This window comes from Oryzias latipes, chromosome 4 (genome assembly GCF_002234675.1).
Source record: "Oryzias latipes chromosome 4, ASM223467v1".
Classification (NCBI taxonomy): Eukaryota; Metazoa; Chordata; class Actinopteri; order Beloniformes; family Adrianichthyidae; genus Oryzias; species Oryzias latipes.
The window spans coordinates 32,782,087-32,796,887 of record NC_019862.2 but is presented as its reverse complement, the minus strand read 5'-3'; the positions used below and the strand labels follow the sequence as shown (position 1 = coordinate 32,796,887).

General features: G+C 43.5%; 1 protein-coding gene across 2 annotated transcripts in view; it reads right to left on the bottom strand.

The window, feature by feature from the left end:
* Positions 1-2,156: 2,156 nt before the first annotated feature.
* Positions 2,157-14,801, bottom strand: part of LOC101168764 (insulin receptor) — an 89,500-nt gene continuing 76,855 nt past the window's right edge. The window contains exons 18-23 of one of the 2 annotated variants that reach the window (XM_023954639.1): positions 14,532-14,761; positions 12,077-12,187; positions 11,783-11,945; positions 11,572-11,701; positions 8,494-8,628; positions 2,157-7,523 (exon numbers count right to left, since the gene is read on the bottom strand). In XM_023954639.1, coding sequence (XP_023810407.1) covers positions 7,169-7,523; positions 8,494-8,628; positions 11,572-11,701; positions 11,783-11,945; positions 12,077-12,187; positions 14,532-14,761 — 1,124 coding nt within the window. In that variant the 3' untranslated portion in view covers positions 2,157-7,168. The remainder of the gene's footprint in view (positions 7,524-8,493; positions 8,629-11,571; positions 11,702-11,782; positions 11,946-12,076; positions 12,188-14,531; positions 14,762-14,801) is intronic. The other variant, XM_023954641.1, reaches the window with a different exon arrangement.

Sequence of the window (14,801 nt, the reverse complement as noted above, 5' to 3'; positions counted from 1 at the left end):
AAGGCCATTGGTCCTGATGACGTACCTGTGGAGGTATGGAAGTGCCTAGGAGAGACAGCAGTGGAATTTCTAACAAGGTTGTTCAATAGGATTTTAGAGAGTGAGAAGATGCCTGAGGAATGGAGGAGAAGCGTTCTGGTCCCGATCTTTAAGAACAAGGGTGACACGCAGAACTGCAGCAACTATAGAGGAATAAAGTTGATGAGCCACACAATGAAGCTGTGGGAAAGAGTAGTGGAAGCCAGGCTTAGGAAGAAGGTGGAGATCTGTGAGCAGCAGTATGGTTTCATGCCCCGTAAGAGCACCACTGATGCCATTTTTGCTTTGAGAATGTTGATGGAAAAGTACAGAGAAGGTCAGAAGGAGCTGCATTGTGTGTTCGTAGATTTAGAGAAGGCGTATGACAGGGTGCCGAGGGAGGAGCTGTGGTACTGTATGAGGTCGTCTGGAGTGGCAGAGAAGTATGTCAGAGTAGTTCAGGACATGTATGAGAGAAGTATGACGGTGGTGAGATGTGCTGTAGGTCAGACAGAGGAGTTCAAGGTGGAGGTGGGACTACACCAAGGATCAGCTTTGAGTCCTTTTTTGTTTGCTATGCTGATGGACAGGCTGACAGACGAGGTAAGACAGGAATCTCCCTGGACAATGATGTTTGCGGATGACATTGTAATTTGCAGTGAGAGTAGAGAGCAGGTGGAGGAACAGCTAGAGAGGTGGAGGTTTGCTCTGGAAAGAAGAGGCATGAAGGTCAGTCGTAGTAAGACAGAATACATGTGTCTGAACGAGAGGGATCAAGGTAGAAGCGTTAGGTTACAGGGGGCTGAGGTGAAGAAGGTGCAGGAGTTTAAGTACTTGGGGTCAACAGTTCAGTGTGATGGGGATTGTGGAAAAGAGGTGAAGAGGCGAGTGCAGGCAGGTTGGAGCGGGTGGAGGAAAGTGTCAGGAGTGTTGTGTGACAGAAGAGTGCCAGCAAGACTCAAAGGAAAGGTGTACAAGACAGTGGTGAGACCAGCTCTGCTCTATGGGTTAGAGACGGTAGCAGTGAGACAGAGACAAGAGGCTGAGATGGAGGTAGCGGAGATGAAGATGTTGAGGTTCTCCTTAGGAGTGACCAGGTTAGACAGGATAAGGAACGAGTACATCAGAGGGACGGCTCATGTTGCCTGTGTTAGCGACAAAGTCAGAGAAGCCAGACTGAGATGGTTTGGACATGTTCAGAGGAGGGATAGTGAATATATTGGTAGAAGGATGTTGGAGATGGAGCTGCCTGGCAGGAGGGCAAGAGGACGGCCAAAGAGGAGATACATGGATGTCTTAACAGAGGACATGAAGTTGGCTAACGTTAGGGTAGAAGATGTTCATGATAGGGTGAGGTGGAAAAGGATGATTCGCTGTGGCGACCCCTGATGGGAAAAGCCGAAAGAGAAAGAAGAGAAATGTATGCCTAGGATGATAACTGGTTTTATGAAGTAGTGAATGCGTGTCTGTGGGCTTAAAATAAACTTAGGTCTGTAGGGTATATTGCGTGCTGTTGGTGACTTGAAAAAAGACGGTGGTGTCCAAGAAGTTTATTTGATGGGCATCAATGGTGTGTTTAAGATTAATGCATGGGTGATGGTTATTTGAGTTCGGATAATTGAGTGAGGGAATGGGACCAAATACCAAATATATCGTCTAGATATCGGAGGTAGAGGGTTGGTTTGATTGGGCATTTGGTTAAGGCTTCCTGCTCCCACTCGCTCATGTAAAGATTAGCGTAGCAGGGGGCAAACCTCTGGCCCATGGCCGTCCCGGTAATCTGGAGATAGTATTGATTATTGAATAAGAAATCATTGTTATTTAAGCAAAGTTCAATAAGTTGTAATAATTCTTTGTCTGGCCGTTTGGGATCTGGGTATTTAATAAAAGTGTTTTTGAGTGAACCGTTGGCTCGTGTGACTCCGACTGAACGTAGGAACCTGCCTGCTCCTACACTTGGCTGTGGATCCTGTGAAAGCCCATTGAGATGACTATTGTTGCAATATTGGGCTATATAAATAAAATTGAATGGAATTGTACAGTATAACACATGGATCTTAAAATAAGTTTGTTTTTTCTCCAACTTCGGGAAAAAAATCCCTAAAGATAAAAAAAACACATAAGTGCAACGACAAACATATTCTCCAATAATTTTAATATAAACAGTTTATTTTTGAATAATTTACACACAGCAAGATTTTTTTATTTCCATTGCAACTTTTTTTCTTTAAATGTTACTACTTGGCTCTCCGTTAAAAACATAGAAAAAATAAATCATCAAGCGTTCTTTTAGTCATGGCACATTTTTGATCCTGTACAAAATGCATTTGGGTTTGTGTGTGAGCGTTAAGTTCAGTATCCGTGTTACACAGAGATAATGGCATAGTTGGATCCAGTGTGGGGGCTGGGGGGGGTCCGAGGGGATGTGAAGTGATCTTTGTGGGTTTGCAGATTTAGGGTGTGAACAGTACAAACACACAATCTCTTTGCAATGTATGCACGCGACACATCCCAAAAATGAACACAACAGCATATTCATTGGCAATAATAATAATAAAGAGGTATCCTGCAAGACTAGACACAGCACTCTGGGGACCATCTATGTGCACTGAGGAGACTTAAAGAGGAAGAGGATGGACGAAGAAAGACTGTACTCTGAATGGCAGAGGAAGCAAGAGGCAGGGAAAGAGACGGTAAAAAAACTGGAACAGACCACTGAGTTTACAGTTCATCATATTAATGACACCAGGCTCAAATTTAGGATTTGGAATGGTTTTGTCCAGAGTTGAGAAGCTAATTCAGGAGGAATCCCATTTCAAAAAGACCTTAAAGTGGACAGCTCGGAGGCTCTGACTAATTTCAAGTCTGCAGCCAGTTGGTGTAGCTACATCCCAACCTGATGCAGGTCATAGTAGAGATGAAGAGAGGGTTTCAAGTTTGCATCATGAGAAAAGGCGTCTGGTTGGTGGTAATCTCCAACTTCAACACTAGGTGTCAGCATTGAGTATGGAGTAAAACACTGAAGAAGATAGTTTTGTGTAGACATTTTTCTTAACCCTATTTTTTTTCTAAATGAATGTTTTCATCTCTTTAGCCCTCATGTAAAAATAGAATTTTTCCAAATGTTGCACTATTCTGAGATATAGATTTAGTCAAAATTCTAAATGGATTTTAATACTTGTGTCTCCTAACAGAGATGTGCAGTGGTCTGTCCCAGTTTGAAGGAATCATTTCAGGAGATGGAAGGTGATTCATCTGACATGACAGGCTCTGCGGCGGGGCGGGGCGGGGCGGGGGGGCGCTCCCAACGCACGGCTGAAACATGCAGGGTTCACGCTACACTGAAGGTTTCCTATCGGCTCAGACAAAAGTTGTGCTGCTGAATCCACTGTGTGGTGGGCTGTCATGATGGAAGGAAAGAAAATATCCAATCTTATAGATTTAGAAAAAAAGTTATATACACATTGATATCAACATTAAATTCAAAATGTACAAGAGTACTAAAACTTTACAGTCAGAAAAAGTAATTGTATTTGTCTTCCCTATTAGGTTTTGGAAAAAAAAAATCAACATCTCTAAATGGTAATACTTTTTTCTTTAAAACACAATAATACATAAAATGCTTTGTTCTCAGCCTGCGCTGCGTTCTGAGCATGCTCTGTTCAACCAAAGAAACAAAAATTCCCTAAAATCAAGTACCATTACAATTTCAGGGCAGACTGGTATTTACAGTTATGAATCAGTTTATGACAGGAAATGAATGCATTCCAAACATTGAAATGCCACATTTATGCTTTTTTTCTTTATTGTTATTGTTCTTATTATTGTTAAGTGCTTTGGGGAGTCGCTGATGAGAGGCAAAGACAGAGAGCATCAAATGATCAAGCTTAGAGATATTTCATGTTCCATGCACAAAGCAAACTAGAGCTCAGCAGAGTACAGACACCAGTTTAACAGTTTTTTCTCATTTTTGGTTAAAGTCATCAGTCTTGTAATCCAGAATCATCTCCGCATTTAAATAAAAACTTCTCTTTTTTGGGGTGTGGAAAGTCCTCTTCTGTGATTGGTGGACACATGCCAGTCAGGAGGCAGTTCAGGACTGGGTGGGGTGGGGTGGGGGGGTCAGGCGGCCCTTGTAGTCTGAGCAAGGCACTGTGGGTCATGCTTTGCCACCCCTGACCTGCAATGGTCCCAATCCAGCCACTAGAGGGCAGTCAGAACCACAGCAGAGGAGCCCTGATTATCCAGAACAGGGAGAATTTGTTGGGCTTGGGTTTTGCAAAGGTGCTGAAAACTTGGGTTTCAGTCGGAGAAGGTAGCTTTTTCTTCCTCCTCATCCTCTTCATCCTCCGCCCACAAAACATCCGGCCGCCTCCCTGAGACGAAATTGTACAATCTTGATTCGATGTCAGTTGATAGTTTTTAATGGCACACAGGATTGTCCCAGTCCGGCTTTTCTCCATTACAGAGGGTGGGGGTGTTAGGCCCCCTCTAATATAAACATTTTTACAAGCGTGTGCCCCGGTAAGCCGCAAAATGCTTGATCCATGGCGTTGACAACAAAATTAAAAGTCATCTCTGGATATTCACAGTAGAAAAAAATATCTATACACACAGACAGTGTGGGATTTGAACCGACAAACTGAATGTAGGCCTTCTGTTCAGCCTGAACTCTGCTGCAGGCGTGATAAACCGCTGCACAGAGTTAGCTTTGGATGCATACAAACGCCTCAGAGACTGGAGGTACGCGGCGCCAAAATAACCAACATGTATGCGCACGCACACACACACACACACACGCGCACACACACTACAGAGAAAACAAAAAACAGCAGATTCAGTGCCTGATAGTTTGACTTTTAAAAAGGTGCTACAACTGAAATATAAGATAATAGACTTCAACACCTGTGTTTACAAACCAGCTACAAAATCTAGATGTGCAATACAAAAAATAAAAATGGCCAAAATCTAAGCTGTTGCAAAAACAAAAATATTCACATATGACAGATGCTTCCCCGAAACACAAAGACACACGGACTGTTCTGGTAAGTGAGTAGTGGATGAAGAGGCTCTTTGAACGGATTTTTCCCAAAGCACTGAGGTAGACTTCGGCCAAACACGAAGAGGAGAAGAATGATTAACCAACGACAAGGAAGCAAACCAAACAAATGACTAAAGCTGCTGCTTAACGCTTCCTCCACCAGGACAGGTCCGCCTCTCCGTCCCCGTCAACCCCGAAGTGACAACAGTAATCGGATTCAATAATAAATAGCGGGTGGTGCACAGAAATGGGCACCACCGGAATTGCATATGGATGTGAGCAGCAGAGCGGATGATGGCAGGAGATGTGTTCTCATGGCAGCAAGCAACATGGTTTTTGTTGTCCACAACTGAAGGACGACAGGTTTTTTTCTCTTTTTCATCTGTTTTCACAAGTATTTTACAAAATACAGAAGCCCTACATGTCAACTCCGCATTAAGGGGCTGAAACCTACAACTCCTGTTTCTGAGAGAAAAAGGCTGCAGCTCAGGAACAGAGATGAAGGCCGTCTGTGTGTGGGATCGCCACAAGAAGCAGCCTGGAAGAGGTTCTGGCTTTGGAAGGCACTGGTTCAATGCCACGACAGCTGCTCTGCCTCAACCTGTGCTAGCAGACGCCCAGGAAAACCGCCACGATGATGCAGTTGGGATGGCCTGAACACCCACACCTTCAGAAATCCCGCTCCTGCTGAAGTATGACCTTATGGCGGCCTCCGAGGGCCAAAAATATCAACCTTTTTAAACTGACGACTGGTTTTCTTCTGCAGGATTTTAGCTCAACCAACAAATAAATAATGACCAAACTGTGATAATAAAAAAAAAAAACACGACTGAAGGATTTGGGGATGACACAAACTCTGCAGGCGGGCGGGCTAAACTGAACCCTGGAATGTCACTGCTGAGTGAAATATCCACAGCCCAGCAGACCTTTACTGCTTAACTGAGAGGCTCAACAATCCAAATGTCTGCCGATGTCTCCCATTCACCGGCTGGAAGCCCCCCTCCAACTAAAATGGTGGAAATTTCCACCAGGGTTCATCCGGTCCGTTGAGTTCAGCCCCCGGTGGGGGAGCCGGCACGATTCAGAGCTATATGTGACGGTTTTTTAACTCCTTTTAATCTCTGCAGGAGTGGTGGATTTGTCCCTAAATATCGACAATATCTTCTAAAATGTGTTGTTTTTAACATTGGAGGTGTGATTGGAAAAGGACTGAAATCTGGAAAATCTAGGAATAAGAACCTTAACGGAGGATGGGTAGGATTTCTGGAACAAGAAATTAAAGAAAAACCACAGAAAACCTGAAAAAGTAGCAAAGCTTGTGAGGAAAAATATCAAATATTTACAAAAAACGAGAACATCCAGTATATTATATTTAGAATAATGGTTGAAAGAACATATATACACATATAAATGTATATATGATCAAAGCAGCAGCTATTGGTCAGTCTGAGGAACGCTTTTGTCCAACTCTTAACTCTTTAAATATCCTTCAGCCACAGTCATAGTGAGGACACAGACAAAAACAAATGAAAATATGTTTACAGCCAATAAATTAAAACTAGTCAAACAGCAAATGAATCTGCGAGTAGTTAGGAAAAACAAGAACACCTTCCTGTAGGAAGGCCTCTTTGTTCTGAGCCTTTGCAAATCACTGATTGAAGTAAGAATCCAAGAGGAAGGAGGTGCGAACAGAAACAGACACTTCTCTTTGTTTGGAGGCCACACAGAAAAAAGGCCACAATCTGAGTAAAAAGACCGTCCAGAGAAAAAGCCCCCAAATGTGGCAGGAAAGGAGGGTCCTGGAGTTTTTGAGCAGCCTTCTTGGTTTTTTAAGGTTTGTTGTGTTCACTGAGCCCCCCACCCCACAAACACACGAACAACCCCTCAGTGTTTCAGGAGTCATGGAAACATGACGATAGTGAAAGATCATAAGTCTGATGAGTCAGGGAGCAAGCTTATAGTAAAAAATATTTGCACCCCTTCCCGTCCATTCGGGACAGCCTCAAAAGAAAAAGAACGAGTAAGTCCTGAGATACGTTTCTTGTTTTTCTGAAGGGCTCCTCCACGAAAATCCTTCCAAACGACACAGGAAGAGAGGGGCAGCAAATGTTAGGAAGGGCTGGATCGGGGTAACAACAGTATTCTCCCGTTTTTCTTGCCCCCGTTCATGTGTGTGTAGGGAACGTGCTCCTCGTAGTTCCCCCTCAGAGCCACGGAGGGAACGCCGTCTCTGCTTAAGCTCTCCTCTCTCTGGGAGTAAGAGGATGGGTCCAGAGGGATGCTCTCCATGTTGTCCAGGTCCAGGTCGAACTCCTCCGTCTCTGGGACTTTGTTGTCCTCACTGTGGAAGAAGGACACCTCATGGAAAGTGGGGTGCAGGTCGTCCCGCAGCATGTCGATGATCTCCAGGAAGGTGGGCCGCATCTTGGGGTTATACTGCCAGCACATCTGCATGAGGCTGTGCCTACAAACGGAGAATGTCAAACAGAATCAATGACATCAACAAGTTTAAGAAGGAAAAAATGTAAAAGTTGGACTCAACTTCTACAAAGTAAATCAAATTAGACAGAGGCCGTCTTCTGTGCCATTAATGGACCCTATATTGTATTTCCTACTCGTCCTCATTGGCTGAGCGGCTGCTACCAGCCCCTCCCTCTCCGGTCAGAGCTGCGCGCGACATGAGAAAATTCAAGGCGGCGGCTTTTCTGTTGGTTTATCTCCATAGCAACCATTTTATGCTTTGGTCGCTGGTGAGTGACGAACAGGGCTAGATCATTTCAGGAAAATCGGCAAAAGTACATTTTTGGATTTCGTTTTTGTTAACCACGCCCACATTCCGTCTATGTTCCCATCACATGTTAATTTGTTTGATTCAGGCATCACGTTTTTTACAATGTTCTAGTAAAATATGTGATGTGGGAGCAAGTCTTTTCAAGCTCGGCATGTGAACGCGTACAGAATCTAGAACGGCTGTGGTGCAGTGGTAGTGCATTTGATCTCTGATCGGAATATCGGAGGTTTAACTCCCGCCATTGCCATGTTGGGCAAGACACTGAACCCCACCTTGCGTGGTCGAAGATTGGCGCCAGTGTTCGGCTGTGAAGCCGCCATCAGTGTGTGAATGGGTGAGCGGGACTGTGACTGTAAAGCGCTTTGGGCCTTGGAGGAAGGTAGAAAAGCGCTGTACAGGTATTTTACCAATCACAACTTCTGATTTTAACATTTTTTTCCCAAGTTAGCTTCCCAATGATGCTCGAGGACTTAGGAGGTGATAGATCGAAAGCCCTAGAAGAAGTTTAAATTAGTAGATGAGGTAAAGGCGTTTTTCTATGCAGCAAGGATTGAGTACAATAAGAAAGAAAAACTGAGAAAACAATCTGGTCTTTGCAGAAAGAGAAGTCGCTTCTTATGAAAAGAGAAAAGTAAATATTTACATCCTTTCTGGACAATTGTCCGGCCGGTCCAGGAATCCTCCGTCCATAACGAACTTCAGGACCTGCTCATTGGAAAGCCCCTGGTAAGGCTGCTCTGCAAGAGTACTGATCTCCCACAGCACAACCCCAAAGGACCTGCAGACAAACACAGACAGGCTTTGAACGAATCAAATAAATCCCTTTATGCATTTGACCAATCAGATGGATGCCTTCACATTATTGACCAATCAGATGGAGCCCTTTAACGTTAGATGTTTGTCTCCTAAGATATTCCAGGATTTTCCAGGATTTTTTGCTCCATTTAAATACATGGAGAATCCTTGAAACCTTTGTTTATTTCAACCATTGTAACTTCAACATGCCTTTAGCTAGAAATACCGTTCAAACATTAAACTGCTCATAAGACTTTGTATTTCAATATAAGTTTTGAAATTATTATGGGATGGCAACACCAACTACGGTTTTGCGGCCATTTTTTGCCTAAATGTGAGGCGATTTTAACTTCAGTTTTTACCTATTTTAACCATTTTACTGTTGCAATGTTAAGATTTTTCAGCTTTATCCTTTCAGCTATTACTTTTGGTCTTTCAAATCCTTGAACCTTTCAAGATATTCCATGCTTGTACAGGATTTTCCAAGATTTTTGCTCCATTTAAATACATTGAGAATCCTTTTTTACCACCACTTTTGGTCATTCAAATCCTTTGACTTTTCAAAAGTGAAAATTGTCGTTCGTTTTTTCCACGTAAATAACGAACTGTGGCTTGAAATCATTTCAACTCGGCTTTTCCCAATAAGATGATACACGACAAGCCTGATTAATATATACCGGCTGCATCTTATCATCACAGAAGTGTTGGCTCAATGGCTTAGAAAGCGGTCTTATAATACTGAGGTTCTGAGTTCAATTCCAGCATCTGACTTTTTCTGCATGTTTTTTTACCTTACCTTTCTTGATAAAATTCAGTTCCACTAACTCAATTATATTTCGTTACATGGAAACATTTTCTTTCAGGTGGGGTTACTTATAAGCTTTGACTTTTTATCCTTTTACTTTTAAAGATTTTTCAGGATTTTCCAGGATAGTGCAGCCATTTCATCAGCAAATTCAGCTTTCATTCATTGTTCCTTTATCTTTTCAAGAACCTTTGCTTCTTCCACACAATTTTAGCTAGAGACACCATTCAAACGTTAAAATGATCACAGCAGCTTAAAGCACACACACAAACACTCAATGTATGTTAGAAAAAACAGTGGGAGCAAATCTAAGTTAGTTTTGATGTATTTTTTATTTTCCTCCTCGTAGCTGGAAGCTGCAGTTCAAACATGTGCTCCGCAGCCATCTTGTGGACAAGCGTTGGGACCCGGGCCTTAGCCCCGCCCACGGCCGCTAAGGCTCATGGGAAAGTGTTGATTCCCAAACCATGAGTTAGGTGGCTGTTACGAGAAGTGACTATCATGTTTTCACACCACATGTGATATTGTTAAAATGAAAATATTTTGCTGTGTCATTCAGCTAGCAAGCGGATGATCAACGTAACTCACCATTACACATTGATGAGTGTGCTATGACTAATGGCACATACACAGTTGAGAGAATTGATCTTGAGGCTCAACATGTGACAGAATGTCACCTGTTGCAGCAGGTGACTCCACTTTTACTGTCAAATGTTAAGTAGTCATTATGGGATGGAGACTGTTTGGCAGCCATTTTTTGTTATTCAAATCTGAAGCCTTTGTTTCTTTAAACGAATATAACTTCAACATACTTGTCGCTAGAGACACCGTTCAAACATTAAAATGATCACAAGGCTTTGGACTATAAAATACGTTTAGAAATCATTATGGGATGTCGACACAACCTAATGTTGGTGGCCTTTTTATGACAAAATCTGAAGCAAATATTGCAATAAACTTAATCCATGGCTGGAACTGAACATATTGAAATTCACTGGATCTGGACATATAAGGAATGTGGGCGTGGTTAGCCAACAAACTTCGTTGCTAAGGACGTCCAAAGGTTTACTTTTACCGATTTGTCTGAAACTGACGTCGATTTGTTCGTCATCCCATGCCGACCCAAACATAAAATGGTTGCTATGGAGATAAAATCAATAGAAAAGCCGTCATTTTGAAAAAAGTGGATTTTTTTATCAACCAAGAACATGTAGCTTTTACCAATATGATACTCTCAAACAATGTGTTTTTTGAGTCAGTTGATGATGCTGATTCCAATGCTAGCACTTTTAGCCATTTTAGCAACATCTTTAAATTTTCAACAGTTCAGCCATTTTTTCATCAACTTAAGCTTTCATGCTCAACTCCGTCTACAAATTTTGACCTGTTTTGGTCATTCTACTTTTACAATGTTCACCTTTGACTTGTGGTCCTTTAACTTTTCAAAATATTTCAGGATTTTGCAGGACAGTTTAGCCATTTTTTTGAACAATTTCAGCTTTCATGCTTAACTCCTTCTACAATGTTTGACCTATTTTAGACATTCTACTTTTACAATGTTCAGCTTTTTCCTCATATTTCTGCTTTCATTCAGCAATACAGCATTCAACCCTGCATTTTCTTCTGGAAATGCAGCTCCTTCTAGTTTGGACTTTACTTTAAGTTATGTTGACTCTTATTTAAATTAAACTGTTGCCGTGGAATGGAAATGATGTTTTTGGTTGTTTAGCTATTTGTTCATGTATCACATCTTAAATCATCATTGCAATATTGATCACTAATATCGCACATCGGAATTTTCCTCATACCGTGCAGCCCTACAGGATTTGAAAGAATCAAATAATGACATCAAACTGATCTTCACTTGGAAAATCAAATCCATGAATCTATTTTAAAAAAACATCAAAGCTGCTTTTCTGTTGTGTATTATAACTTTTGATAACAGAAATAATAGCAATGGGTTAGGGTTGGATAGGACAGTTTTTCCTATCCAACTGGTCTCTGAGCGCCCAGCCCCTAAAAAACAAGTGTTCCCACTGTGTTGTACAGAATTGAATTTCTGTGCGTCTGAGGCGTCAGTGGGACACATTCGACAACCCCAGCTCAGTAGAAGCAACGCACCAGCAGTCTGAGTGAGCGGTGAAGACGCCGTCCTTCAGGGACTCCGGGGCCATCCACCTGACAGGAAGCAGACCTTTCCCTCCTTTGCGGTAGTAGTCCGTCTCGTAGATGTCTCGCGTCATGCCGAAGTCTGAAACAAAGAACAGATCCTTTAGCTGTTTGTGAACAACCTCCCCAAAGGTTAGAAAGACGGAATCAAAGATGGCCGTACCCCCAATCTTGACCGTGTAGTCCTCTCCCACCATGCAGTTCCTGGCTGCCAGGTCTCTGTGGACAAACTTCTTGGCGTTGAGGTAAGCCATGCCGTCTGCAATTTCTGCTGCCATCTGGAGCATGTCTTTCAGAGACGGTGGCGGTGCGCCCGATGGGTTGTTCTACAAATCACACAAAGGCGTCAAAGCTTCACCCAAGTTTCAGCTATTCCATCAGAGGAGGGCAGAAGCCACAATTGGGATTACAGATTAGAGAATCTGCTCTGACACATGGGCGGATTAAACAAACAGACCTCAGAGTCTGGCCTCAGACTCCTCAGATAGCTCTTCAAATCCCCATGAGTCATCAGTTCCATGACCACCAGGGTGGGCTGACCTTTAGACACGACACCGAGGAGTCGCACCTGCAGGAAAATGAAAAAACATTTTTGTTTACAGGCAAAATCTGCCAACGTGGCTTCCTACATTCACTAAAAACCTTCCAGACTGCGGCCGTTGAAGCACTATGAACCTAAAAGGCTTCTCCCTGTTTCCTAGTCTGACTTTACAGCAGTTCAACAAACAGGTTGCAGCTTCCATCACTAGCCACGTTTACATGCGCAAAAGTAATCGGAATGAACGCCTGATCGGAAAGAAAGTGCGTCATGTAAACGCGCCGTTCGGAATAGTCTGCCCCGATCGGACCCGTTCGGATCAGAATTTCTTTCCGATGGAGATGGGTGGGTTATACCGATCGTTTATCTGATCGTTGTTCATGTAAACGGTCATTCCGATCGTGTGTCACTACTGCTCTGGGTTACGTCACGCATAGACGGTGTTTCGCTGTGAGAAAGCTTTGGAGCGCATACGGGACCACCAGCTGCTCTGCGGACGCCCCGTGAAAAGCGCCGCTCCGCTCTCGCCCCGCTGGCTCTCCCCTCTCTTTCACCCCTCACGAGGGAGATGCGGGGCAGGAGCGCTTCGTGCCCCCCGACGCTCAATCGGTCCACTGGCACCCGAGTGAGCAGAACAGCTGGATTAATAATTGTGTGTCTGAGGGGGGGAGGAGGCTTTTTTACGTGTGTGTTTTGTTGTGTTGTTATGTGTGTGAGAATTCAGACTGCGAGCCGTCCCGCCGCTCTGGGTTAGCGGCAGCAGGACTCAGGAGGAGCCGTGTTGGAACAGAGCTCGGGCCGCTAGCTGACAGAGTGGCTTTGGGGCGGTCTGTGTGAACTTTTCAGAGCAGAAATAAATGTCGCGTGGTGTCACGTGGATTTGTGTTTCCAGTTGTGTCTCAACAAAATAAAGGCTGATGTTATTCCCACACATTTCCGTGCAGCCAAGATCAGATTGCTGTGTTTCTCGCATGGTCCTGGATTTTGTGTCAGGCTAATGATGTTAGCCCGTGTTAGCCTGCCCCAAGCCTTCTTCCAGCTTAATTCTTCCACAAAAAAGCACCGACCACACAGATTAAATATAACAATGAGCGAACAGGCACTTCATAATATTCATAACATTAATAAAATCACGTTTGGAAGATCGTCTCGTATTACGGAGCTGCTGCACATGCTGTCTGTCTGTGGCAGCGGTTTGTTTACAACGGGACCTAGTTCCTCATCCGGGTGATTTTACACGACTGCGCATGCCCAAATCATTCATTCCGACCGAAAGTGTGAGCCATGGGAACGTGTGTTCTAATCGGAAAAAGGTTTTCTGTGCCCATGTGCACGGGTGAATTTTAACCCGACCATTGATCCGATCAAGATATTCTGCCCATGTAACCGCGGCTAATGACTGCAAACATCTGAATGTCTTCTCATTTAGAGGCTGTGATGAACGATGTCAAACTGCTGAGTAAACATTGACCCGTGTGGTTTTTCAGGGCTGACACCAGTTATTAGTAGTCCAGAAGGCCGATAACCAATATTCAGAGATAATGTCCTTTGCGGGAAAAGTGAAAATATTGGCATAAAAATTTAGAATAATACAAAAACCAACATTTACTTTGTTTACTTTAAAAACGAGTAAATAAAAAAGAGGCAAACAAATGCTTGTCCTTGCGGTCAGAGTTGAATGTGACAAATTCATAAATAAACAATTCTTTCAAAATGGCAACTTCCCTTTGGTTTTGTTTGTCGGGGGGGCGACGGACAGGTCTAGATCGTTTTTAGAAGAATCTGCTAAAGTAAATGATCAGATTAGATATATGTTCATATTCTATGTCACATCGTTTTGTTCAGCTTGATCCAATGATTCATGCATTGCATTTTCACAATGTTCCAGAAAAAAGAAGTGCAAGGAAAGGCCAGCACGCCACATTAACGCCATTCAAAATCTAGAAACTCCCAAACTTTTTATGATGGTGACTGATGTCACCTAGCGAAGGGAAGAGCTAGAGTTGGAACCCGACAGAGCAGCTGAGGCGCTTGCCTTGGCTTTTTCTCAGTACAAGGACAACAACATTTTATTTAGAATCGCGGGAATATTGCCGTTCAAAGACATTTATCGCATTATTAACAGAGATGCTTATTACAATTTTGGGGGAGTTTTTTGTAGGCCATTCAGACCGATCAGAAGGGCGCCGTGGGCGGAACAATGCTGGAGGACAGAAGAACGACTGCATTTCAGGCAAAACAATCGATTTCAAATCAGACTTAAAAAAGGCAGACACATCCAAATAATTATTGGAACGATAATCGATCTGGTCGATAATCTGTAAAGGCCTACAGCTGAGTTGTGGTTTTTGGCTGTTTGTGAAGAGGAGCGTACCACGTGGTGACAGCTGAAGGCCTTCATGACCGAGGCCTCGTTGAGGAACTCGATCCGCTCTCGCAGGCTGGCCGACTCGTTGACCGTCTTGACAGCAACACGGGTCTCTGGATCTCCTTTGACGATGTCTTTGGCAATTCCCTGGTACACCATGCCGAAGGAACCCTGGCCCAGCTCTCTGAGCAGCGTGATCTTTTCCCGGGGAACTTCCCACTCGTCAGGAACGTACACTGCACACACAAACGGCCATTTCTCAGGGTGCATCAGCTT